At 46.3% G+C, this 12,357-nt stretch overlaps 1 protein-coding gene across 1 annotated transcript in view; it reads left to right on the forward strand.

Annotated features, from left to right (window-relative positions):
- The window catches only part of LOC135908247 (uncharacterized), a 72,845-nt gene that overhangs the window by 27,298 nt on the left and 33,190 nt on the right, over positions 1–12,357 (forward strand). The window contains exons 6-7 of the mRNA XM_065440015.2: positions 6,326–6,487; positions 8,036–8,344. Coding sequence (XP_065296087.1) covers positions 6,326–6,487; positions 8,036–8,344 — 471 coding nt within the window. The remainder of the gene's footprint in view (positions 1–6,325; positions 6,488–8,035; positions 8,345–12,357) is intronic.

Here is a 12,357-nt window from a genome sequence, read left to right on the forward strand (position 1 = left end):
AGGACGAAATGTGCTGTTTCAATAGCTTTCGGGTCTCTATTCGCCTTTCTGAAGGGAAATGCTTTGCGCTTTACGGGAAAGCAGCCGTCTGTCGGCTGCATGGTCGCCGGCAAACAGTTATAGGCGCCGTGCCGCTATTGCGTCTGTGCGACAATCCACGCACCGCACGCACTGGCAGGGTCACTTAACACGTGGAAAGCTGCTACGGAAGGCGGTACGTTTCGACTATGCTAAAACAATATTAATAGGATCGAATGAAAATACGAAGTATAGGACCAGTGCACGTTTTACTCCGAGGAATGGAGAGCGGTCGCAACGACGCTGTTCATATTGAGCGGTGCTGTTAACAGATGTGGCAAAATTGTAAGTCCTGATGAGCAGTAAAAAGTCGCAGTTTCGTTCAAAAGCAAATTAATAGACAGCTATACGAAGTGAGGATATAGTAGCTTTATCGGCATTCGCTTACAAACCAAATTATAACAAGCACGCTGTCACAGCGCACAGGTGAACATGAACGCATCTCACTCGATGACCGCGGGAACTCACTTTCAAAACACTGGAACGAGGAAGCGCGGCAGCAGCAGCGAGCGAATTTACCTTCGTGCTGCCACTCGCTTCAACTCGAACTAACCGCCGAAAGCGCAGCGCATACAATGCTGCCAGCACTGGGCGCACTTTGTCAACATCGTAGATCGCTTTGAAGATGAGGCACGCGCGACCGCACACTTTGTCCATATCCCAGATCGCTTTCAAGATATGCGCCCGCGCGGCTGCGCGGTACGCAGCAGCCACCGGAGTAGACCACCTCTTCCTTCGTCCCCCCCCCCCCGCCCCCCGGTGCCTCGCGCGTGACGGAAGGCAACGCTTCCTCCCCGCTTTCCTGCCTTGCGCGCTGGAGATTGAGCCGCGATCGTCGAGTGACCCCCGCAAGTTTCACTCGCACATACAACACATGGCGCGCCGACGATGTTATCGTGCTTGTACTTCATACGAAACATCACGGCAGCGGCGACGGTGGAATGCGCCTGGAGTGTCCATATAATTGCTATTGCTATAAAACTGTTCTGTTGTCGTGACTTGTGCTGGCCATTCGTTATGCCGCGGCCTTCGTGGTGAACGTAAGGAATATAACAATCAATGTTTCGCTAGCCACATGCTTATTTACAAAATTCTGCATCAAGACATCTTGCTAAATTCGAAATAACATATATGGTTCATTGATTGAGGATCTGCGGATACGGTGACCTGTTGCGCCAGCTAAGGCAATCACGATGTCTCGTTTTCGTACAGCGGAAAGCCAGACTCACTTGAGGTTTGACAAAATAGCAACAGTCAGCATTTCCCAATTAGTTAGCTTGATACATACTTTTCGCGCCATGCTTCAGTGCCCAGCGGTTGCCCAACTGCTTCATCCATGTTCGCGGTTCACTGGTATACGAGTGTGGACACAAGCAGCGACAAGCTTCAAATCAACGTCACTACGGTAACGCACTCCAGAAACTATAAAAATCCCACTTTACCGACAATATGTGTCACCTTCCGGGGTCATACTCTGGGACGATCACTTTCGGCGATACTGTTGCCTCGGCCATCAGGCGCACCCTGATTGAACAAAATCTGGCTGGTTGAGCAAAATCGAGTGAGCCCGATTGGCTGATCGATCATTATACGTACGTCACGCGAAGGCGATAGTATCGCCGAAAGTGATCTTCCGAAAATACGTCCCCTGGATAGCACACGCTCGAATGAAGCACTTATGCGACACGTGGGTTGACGTCACGACACTCTTAGTCAATCATAGCCTTATATTCGATCCGTGGCGTCTCCCGCGGTGCCGTTGGTGCTAGTTTTTGGACAAATTAAAGTGACTTACGGTAATGTATCGCCTGTTAAATAGTGATTTTCGTACTCAAGGGATGAAGAGCTATGATAACTTGTTTCTCATTCACTCCTACTTGGAAAAGTGCTGCTTCCCGCACAATCACAAGTGAGGCGCGCCTCACTAGGGTGATCTGATGCCACGCTTCTCGCTGCGCTGACATTGAGGCACCCTACGCCGCACTCCTCTTGCACCCCCCCCCCCCCCCTAGCTGTCACTAGGCGAGGACTGCAGAGTTGTTACTGGCTGGTTCCCCCAGGATCGTGCGCGTGTGTAGACACAAAACTCCCTATACGTAGGCCGATCCAGAAGGTAGTGCAATGCCGGCCCGACCCGCGGCGGAGGTGAAGCAGGCGTTAAGCACTCCCAATACGTGGTCCGATACCGAACATAGTTAAATGCCGTCCTGACCCGCGGGCGTATTTCCAACTACTTGTAGGTAAAGCGGGGCGCGGCACTTGTGGAGACGACGGACGTTTGCGCGCATGCGCGAGTAAGAGCGGGTGCGAGAGAGGAAATGTGGGGAGTTGTGCTCCTTGAAAATACGACTCTGCCTAGGTACCACGGAGGAGTTTCTTGGCGCGCGTTGTATGCGCTTGTCCCTAGGTGTGCCGGCAAAAGTTGCGGGGCGCGGTAGTGCTGAACTTATCACCGCAAGTTGGCGGCTCGAGGCAATTATATTTATTCGATCACGTTTTTACTAATGAAAACAACGTGTCATTATTTCGCATTATTAGCGGCGCCTCCAGGACACCCAAGCGGTAGCGGGGGGATCAAAGCTCTGCGGCCCCAACCCACGGGCCGCCCTGCTTCCAGCTTTGATCCCCCCGCTACCGCTTGGGTGCCCCGGAGATCCTGCGCCGCCTGCTTTAATATAACCTCAGGTGCTCTCTTGAGGCCTCCGTTTGCCGGTTACATGTGCCCTCCTGGAGCAGTGCTTGTAAACAATCCGATCTATCGCCGCGACGAAAAATGCGACCCGCGACTTATACAACACCAGTCAGAACATTCTTCAGACACAGTGATCACCAAGCGCCGTCCGCGCCCACTGCCTCGCCGCGCGGGAAGCCAGCGGCGGAGCGTATAAACCAACTCGACAGCACTCCGCAATGCCGGCATGTCTAGGGGACAAACAAATATCCGTAGTGCCTAGGCTGAGTCATATATTCAAGGAGTAAAAGCCCCAAGATTTTCTCTCGCGCGCCCGCTCTTACTTGCGCCTGCGCAGAAACTTCGAGCTCCGTCAAAGGTGCCACGCCCCGCCGTACCTACTAGCAATTCTAAAAACGCGACCCGCGGCGGAGGTGAAGCAGGCGCTAAGCACTCCCAATACGTGGGCCAATCCCGAACATAGTGCAATACCGGCCAGACCCAAGCAGCCAAGAATGTAACCACGGCTGTCACGTCCGCTCCCATTACAGCCCGCACGACGCGGCAGGCCGCACCTTTTTACAGCGAAGCTCTACCGTCCAAGGAAATTTTCGTGTTGTTGTGGTAAGCAAAAAAAACTTCCCATACGTGGGCCGATCCAGGAGAGAGTGCAATGCCCACCCGAATCGCGGCGCGCCGGAGGTGAAGCAGACGTTAAGCACTCCCCATCCGTGGGCCGATCCCGAAGATAGTACAATGCCGGGCCGACCTGCGGTGGAGGTGCAGTTCGTCGTTAAGGGACCCACATGCACGGCTTCGTTCATCATCCTACAGAGTGGAAGGGCATAGAACGTTTGGCAGCTACTGATCCGCGAGGAATTAGATTTTTTAAAACTACTTCTCCGGGAGGGCACGTATATCTAACTGGCAAGCGTAGGACTCAGGAGAGTACCTTAGATTTTAAAGAAGCAGGCGGCTCAGGATCTCTGGGGCACCGAAGTCGCAGTGGGGGGAGCCAAAGCTTGAATCAGCGAGCTGTGGGTTCAGGCCGTCATGGCTGGAGCATGCCAGCAGGGGGGGGGGGAGGGGGGGATTGCATACAAGAGCTGCTGTCCGCAATAGCGCCCACTCTTATACACCTCCGGCACGCAGAGGCCTCGGCTAACCCCAAACCCACGTACGTAAAATGTCCTGGCTTCAGCTTTGGTGTCCCTGTTGCCCTCTGGTTAAAGGGCCCAGCTTTACCGTTGGTGCCCTGGAAGCGCCACATAGTATGCGTAAAAAGGACAAACTTACTACAATGTGTATATTTAATGACATGGTATTACAGCATGTAAAAAAGTATGAAAGAAATGACAATTCAGTGGCCGCAAGGCACCGGCCCACGCAGACGCCATCTTGGGACGCAGATCAGTGCTATCCAGACAATCTACCAGGCCGCGGTAGATCATATGTGGTGATCATACATATTCATATGATCATATGAATTATGTGCTGTGCAACAAAAAATTTGCAAAGCACATAATTCCTTTCAGCAATGTCTGGGGAAGGCCACAATAATGGCTAAAAAAAAATAGCACCCAATTCCCCAGTGCTCTAATTGTTCACAGCTCTCGCCTCTGCTGGGCATAAAGTGGGTGAGTTCACAGTACTTGCAAAATGTCTTCATTTGGTTTGCCACGTGTACACAATGAGGAGACAGTGCACCCAACTATCCACAGGAATTGGTTGATGGTTGTCTCAGCTGCCGGAGCCCCCTCAAACAGTGGTGTAGCCAGAAATTTTCTTAGTTGCAGATACGCACTTAACCGGGTATTGTGAGGGTGAGGTGGGGTAGGAGCAGCAGGATGATTGAGGAGCTTGGCAGGCCACATACTAATAGAAATTTCAGGTTGGGGGAGGGGGGTGAGGGGTCACATATCCGGTGTGCCACCCATTGGCTATGCCAAGGCTCTCAGACAGTGTACAGTTGTGAAGTCAATGTGTGATTTCCATAATCCTGACGGAGACCTACACACTTACAATGGTAAGCACTACTGCGGCATGTGCATTATCAAGCACTGGCAATGTAATTAAGTGAACGAATGAGCATAAAGAGCACGAAAGTTGACGTTTAGGGGATAAACGTTCAGAAATCCATCGAGTAATTTTTCAACCGAACGAAAATGAACAATATACTGTGTTACATTTAATTTGGTGCTGTGCTTGTGGTATTTTATACTGATCATGCAAATTTCAGATTATGCAAATCCTTCTTATGGTTCTGAAAAAAATTGTATGATTGAGGTTTTACCAATTCACCGGAAATAATGACACCAGCACATGCTCTGATCCTCCCATGTGCTTAGAGCACTCTGGCCTTAAAACAATATCTCTGTGACTGAATCTATCACCTCAATATAATGTAGAGCAGCAAACATGGAAAATAAAATTTATCTTTTAACCCTTCTAGTTTGTCTTCTCATGCTTGCATTTCACTCCACCACGATAGAAGATAGGGTAAACTTAACTACGAAATCATTAGGGGTTGGAAGCCCTCGCTTTCTGCTACACCAGTTCCCTTCTGTAGGCAGAGGTGTTAAAATGAATGATACATAAAATAAGATCAAAAATATCCTACTGAAGGGCAAAAAAGAATGAAAAATGAAGTGACAAAGAATGTAATGTCAAATTTAAGCACAAGGAAGAACTAAACCTCAGTGCATGCAACTAAACCTCAAGTGCATGCATGCTGTCAGTACTTAGTAGCTAGGTCACAAGTAACAAAAAAATTTGCACAGCACATAATTCCATTCAGCAATGTCTGGGGAAGGCCACAATAATGGCTAAAAAAAATAGCACCCAATTCAGTGCTCTACTTGTTCACAGCTCTCGCCTCTGCTGGGCATAAAGTGGGTGAGTTCACAGTACTTACAAAATGTCTTCATATGGTGCGCCACATGTACGCAATGAGGAGACAGTGCGTCCAACTATCCACAGGAATTGGTTGATAGAAAGACAATACACCTAGTCAAAGTCAATGAAACCATGGCAAGCCATCACTACCACAGTGACAACAACAATGTTGCACATCCATATGCTCCACATGCTCAAAACAGCAACGCATGTGAAAGAATATCCGGGCATCTCAGCAGCAGTGCTTGCAGTGCATCGGCTGGTTGTCTGTTCTATTCCAAGAGCAACTTAATAAACATGTGGGACAGTTTTCCTCATGCCTTTCTGTGTGGTTCAGAAGGTTGCATGTTCAAATCATGTCCGGGTAACCACTTGAAGTGAATACTGTTATTTGAGCATGGCAGCAGACATTGTTTAGGATGGCGGCTTCTAGCCAGATAGGACGATGAATCCTGAGGTGGAAAGTCAGACTTGACACTGGTGCTTGCACCTAGCTCATGACATTTCATTGCTGTCTTCTTGAATGCTATATGCAGGCAATATATATTGTGCCACTATAAAACAAAGTTTTCACATCTGCGGGTATAGGTTAATAAGAAGCTCTTTGAGTTTCGTTTCGGTTTGTACAATCTGTACTAGTTTTATCTGTATAAGGCAAGACGCCCTCTCCATTTTCCACAGCACTACTGGCCAGCACCTCGCTTATGTTGTCACCGGCACAGCTGAGGAAGTCGATGGGACTGCAGGGCAAGTGGCTCGAGAGTGGCTGCTTCCTTGAGTACAAGCTGGATGGAGACACAAACACATCATGCACGCTGGCCCAAATCACTGGCGCCATCGATGGTAAGTGCTTCTTTCTGCTGATGACACTCGTCTTGACCATCAGCTAAAGATGAAAAAGAAAACCAGCTAGCAGGCGTCCATATGCCTTTGTTTGGCCACACAGCATAGACAGTGATAGCTGTTAACAGAACCTTCTTCAAAACCATTAAAAAAAACATAGTATTAAAGGAACACTAAAGAGAAATGCTAAATTAGTGTATGCTGGTAAAGTGTCTTACTAAAAGCCTATTTTCATTTATTTGGCTAGAAAATAGATGGTTGATTATAACCAAAAATAAAAAAGGTCGAACTTGACACTTCTTTTGTTTCCAGCATGGTTCCATGAATTTCCAGTGATATTTTGTTATACTGGGTTTTCTAGCACAGCAAATGTTCCTGAATCTTGCCAGGTGGTGCATTATGGCAGCAGTGCGAGCCTTTCGATTTTCTAATTAAGACTGCCCATATAGTAATTGCAGAAGTGCAATTTATAATGCAGCTTAACCTATAGTTCCTCTTTAGTGTTCATTAAGGAAACTTGCAGTAAATTTCATGCAGATATAGAGAAACTGTGTGCAAGCCTTAGAACGCTTCAAACATATTTTTGAAAAGTATGTTATATTTCTTTTACAAATTTTGTTAAATATCAAACACACATGTATTGTTTCACTACCTTTACTATAATCAAGCCAAACTGATGCACTCAACTATTTCTGTAATTTCTGTTAGAACAGTTAACATGCTGTGCAATTTCTTAACAAGTTCTTGTAGTTGGGCAAGTTGATTCATGATATCTAAAATAAAATGAAAAAGAGTGCTAAAAATAAAGACGCAAACAAGACCGAACAACACAAGCACTCTGTAACAAGTGATGCATTTCAGGAAAAAGTGAAAGGAGAGTTGATGGTCTGCACATGTACAAAAACAAATGCCGTGAGGGGTACTCAAAATAAAAAAAAATAAAAAATAAAAACTAATATTGTTCTTAACCAGGACTAAAGACCTTGCAACTTTAGCCTTTCCAGCAACCTAGCTTCAACCTTCCTCAAGTTGACAGATGTGTCACAAATGCAATCTGACAATTTTATTGTCTGTGCCCTTTTCGTGCTCCTTTAATTTAATTTTATTTTGTACGATTTCTGTTCTTGACATTTGAACTCGGAAGTAATTATACCGTTTATGACATCAACACACCTTTTGTATGCTCACTTATACTTGAAAATGCAAGGGATGCTGCGGGTGTGACAGCTAAAGCAGGTTGAAAGTTAATTTGGGAAGTACACATTAGCACCCTTATGTTTTTAAACATTCAGTACAGTTATCTGCACAGTCTGCTAGCTGCCTCAGGGGTCAAACAGCCTGCTGCAAGAGGTTTCACACCAACTACTACATTTTCTACAGAATGCTGACATGGATACTGGTCAATCTTTGTGTGAACTTGTGTGTCATGTGTAGCATTTCCTCGTCGCTACCAATTTCATATCTGTATGTATACTAAAACATTCATTCATCTGTCCAATTTGGGCCAGATGACACTGAATGTGCGTGCATTCCATGAACTCTGCACAGGCCTCATCTTGGGCAGGGCACTGAACGAGTTCCCAGAAATGCGAACCTGGAACCTGAGCACTGTGCTGCGCCTGTACTACGGGCCCAAGGGCATAGCCACTGGAGCCTCGCAGATCATGACTCACTGCAAACGTCGCGAGCTCTTCAACAAAGTCAACACCCGTGAACTGCGGGAACAGATTGACAACTTTGCCATAACACTGGCACACTCGGGTCTCATCACGGGCATTGAGAACAAGGAATCAAAGGCCAAGGAGCGCGTGGCAGATACCTGGAACATATTCCTGGGCAAGCTTGGGGATGACAGGGGTGAGCAGCATGCTTTCATTTATTTTCTTCATTTCTTCACTTGCTATATTAATTAAATTGAAGTGAAAATAAATTCATAAATATGGCCACTGTTCCCTTGTATATGGTAGTAAAAGCAAAAGTTACAGTGACGCTTCACATCGTGAACGCGGGTGGTGCGCAAGCGTATGGGTGCCTTAGCGCACACGACGCTATCGGCGCTATCACAGATTGTATGCAAGACAGGGCTCGCTCGGCCACACCATACGCAGCAGCCGCCGAAGTAGAACACCTCATTCTAAACGCTCACTTACTATTTAAATTACCTAGCCTGGTGTCAGCAAGCACAGGCAAACATGAACACTTCACACGCAATGAACATGGACACTTGCTGTCAAAATGCTGGCATGAGGAATAATGGCAGCAGCAGCGAGTGTAGTGGCCTTCGTGCTGTTTATCGCTTTAATGTGCACTGAGCTGTGAGAACACAGCACGCATAAAGCTACAAGCTGTCAGTCCACCTAGATAAAAGCAGATCGTTTTAAAGATAAAGCCCGCGCAACCGTGCGGGGCCAAAGTACAACGCCGCTCCTCCCTCCCCTGTCCCGGTGCCATGCGCGCGATGGACTACGACACGCTTACCCCCCCCCCCCCCCCACTTCTTGCACAACCGAGATTGAGCCGCAACTGGCACACCCAGCGTATGGCATGTGAGGATGAGGTTAACGTGAAACAAATCTGGTATGTATGTGTCATCACAAAGAAAACCTACTGCAACTGTTAGAGCAGGTCAACCCAGCACACCTCCACCTACCTTCCTCCTCCGCAATGCTTCACATCGTTTCTCTGTCCCCACTTCGTTCAATGTTACCTACACATTCCTCTAGGTGGCGTTGCTTTACCACACACTCAGTGCACTCCTTCATGCTTTCCACGGCGCGCAATTCTCTTCACCTCCAGGCGCCTTCCTCAGTCGCTTGCTTTGCGGCTTCAGACAGGCAATGGGCGTGTATGACGCCAGTGCAACTTAACAAACCTCTGATTCTGGAGATATCGTACACAGTGACTGGGTGGATGACACGAAGCTTTGGCCACAGCTTCAGAGAACATGCAAAAGTGCTTTGGAAGCTAAATAAGCTATGTTCTAATGGCACGAGCAGCGTATATCGTGCTTGTTTTAAAAGCATTGCTAAATATGTATTCCAAGCTATCCAAACTTTCCGCTCATCAATTGAACTAGGATTAGTGTGTTTTGCTCTTCGTTCTTTATTCGGCAAACATTTTGAAGCAGTGGCTTATCACATTACTGACTAGGTAACCTTCCCTGGTGCAGTCACTATCTAATTATTTCTGCCTAATTGCTCACGGGTGTGCTCAGTTCTTATAGATTTGTTCTTGCTGCATGCAAGGCTTGATATATAGCCATTTTGTGCATTCCAATACCTTGTAGCAAAGATGTATTATTGCTATATAAGTTATTCACTTACTCTTGTGGTCTGCCGCCAAACATTCAGCTTCGACCATTTGTGCGCTATCGGTGTAGCCCATCATTTATTGTGCGTATATGGTACACATATATTCAAGTGCACTCCCATTCACTTATTGATACATTGATGATAGAGCAAGCATAAGATCTTGTGACAGTTGGGGTAGATGTCTGTAGATATTGTGCATGACATGAACTATGATTGGAAGCAGCGCTACTCCCAGTGTCATTGTTTAACGAACGGTACTCACTCTTGCCGACGTTCTGGGGCTGAAGCACTTTCTTTGAAGATAAGCGATACAACGCTGGCAGATGAGCAAATTTCTCTATCCTCGAAGAAATCCATACGTCTCGGAAGTGCCAGTAACACATATGGACAGTTGCAGCAATGGTCCACCAGCTTGGCTACACAGATTCATTACATTCCTTAATATGCCAGTCACTATTTCTGCAGCCACTACTGCACATGTCTTCAATCTATATGACTCAAACCGGCATGATTGGAGCACAGTTTTCCAGTGAAAACTCAGTTGCATTTCTGACAGCTGATCGCACAGAAGCAAGGTAGAAGGGGTAATGGTTTCATATTTATGTGCTGTTGCTGAGGCGATGTGCGGTGCGCCGCCAAAAGTGCCATCTCGTTTCTCTAGAACAACATGCTCCGCGAAAAGAGTAAAAAGAGGCAAGAATAGGACACTTAAGCTTCGCCTTTAAGAGTGAAATGCGACAGCATTCAAAGATTCCTAACTGCTTCTCACACTTCCCAGCAACTACAGCTTACGTAACTAATTTTTACCAGGAAATTCTGGTGGCAAACACTATGCACGAAGACGAGCTTTCTGGCAGAAATGCAGCCTCTTGCATGGGCTGATCTTGTGTTATATTTTCACACTTTTAATATTTCAGTCTGAAAAAACTTAACATATGAGGCATGCACTGTCGGCGTTTTGTTTCATGACATTTGTTTGTGGGTTGTCATTCTCAAAATTTCTGAAGAATAATTTTGTAAAGAATGTAAGAAAAGGTATGAGCAACTTTAGTGAAAGAAGAACAACTCTGGTGTCGTATAGAATGCTTCACGGCCTCAAACAAACACCGCTTATTTGAATAGCTGGCCAGTTGAGCTTGCACGTAATAATGGCAACATTAGTTGGAGCTATGAGGATGTGACGGTCCGAATCCTTCGCTTTGATGCACCGAGCATCGAAGGACACATGAGCACCTTTGTTTATGCAACAATATCTATCAGTAAATTATCATAGCCTCAGTTGTGCCTTGCTGTTAAACAATACACCAGCACATCCGTTTATTGACTCCTGTGCTTGCAGCTGCGTGCTGATGCCATGCTGACAGAAAGGAGAATGGCCGTCAGAAAGCATGAGACAGTGCCATCTTGCTTAATCTGGCACAAGCATGTGAAGATTGCCTTGTCATAACTCAGCCTGAACTGCTTTCCAAATCAAATTGTGCACAAAATCTTGAGCGCTATGTATATTGGAGCCTAAAAGAAATGTTACATCAAAAGGAATTGGTGAGCCTCAATCCAGGCTGCTATAATGCCTGCCCACACAAAGCCATGCCATTGTTCGCTATAGTCTGGCGTCTTCATTCACCAGTAAAGATGGCATGATAATGAAAGTACTATGTGATATGTATGTGTAACACAAGTGACCATTTCATCATGTGAAGTAACTCGCCATGCATCATGCACCATTGTAATAAAATTCAGGACCTTTCAGCTCAACATTAAGTGAAGTTCTTCAAAACTTGATCTGAAGTTCCAAATAATGTCACCCGTAAGTATTTGAAGGACCAACACTGACACAAAAGTGAATACAGTCACTATGCATATAATTTAAAAATCAGCACACTTAAGTGACTCCTGCAGCTTTGTGCTCAGTTATTGCAACAGTATATCAGGCTATCACAGCTAATAACACCATATATTGCTTGCTCATCAACCAATATAGTAATGCACTATCCCCTTCAAAAACAACTAGCAGTGGTGCGGCGTGCCTAATGAGCTAATTGCACTGAATGCCTCACTGTTGACTCTACCACCCAAAGTTACTCCACAATGACCGTGATTGGCTTTTGAAGGTTCTCACTCTTATGAGTGAGAACCCTGAAACTGCCACCTACTGGAGAAACTCAACCACCTGAAATACGTCGAACTACTGGCACTGGTTATGTCTGAATGTCACAGATGACAATCGATCGTGAGCTCTTTTCTCACTGCAAAAACAAGGGATTTTGCCACGTTCGAGAAGGTGGTGATCTCCAAGTCACTGTAACCTGTGTGTAAGGCAACTAAGACTGCCTGCAGCACTTGATCTCCTGTGTCAGATTGGAAGCTGCTACTGCAAAGTAAACATTAGAGATGGGTCTCAGAAAGGTCGGTGAAGACGAAGTTAAGCACCTCAACAGGTAGAATGAAAATGCTGCTGCCTATAGGCAATTCAAAGACATGTCCTCAAATCTTTGCATGCCTTGTACATATACAGATGCCATCAATCACACAGTCTGTGTGAAATGTGGAACACAAATA

Source organism: Dermacentor albipictus, chromosome 1 (genome assembly GCF_038994185.2).
Source record: "Dermacentor albipictus isolate Rhodes 1998 colony chromosome 1, USDA_Dalb.pri_finalv2, whole genome shotgun sequence".
Classification (NCBI taxonomy): domain Eukaryota; kingdom Metazoa; phylum Arthropoda; class Arachnida; order Ixodida; family Ixodidae; genus Dermacentor; species Dermacentor albipictus.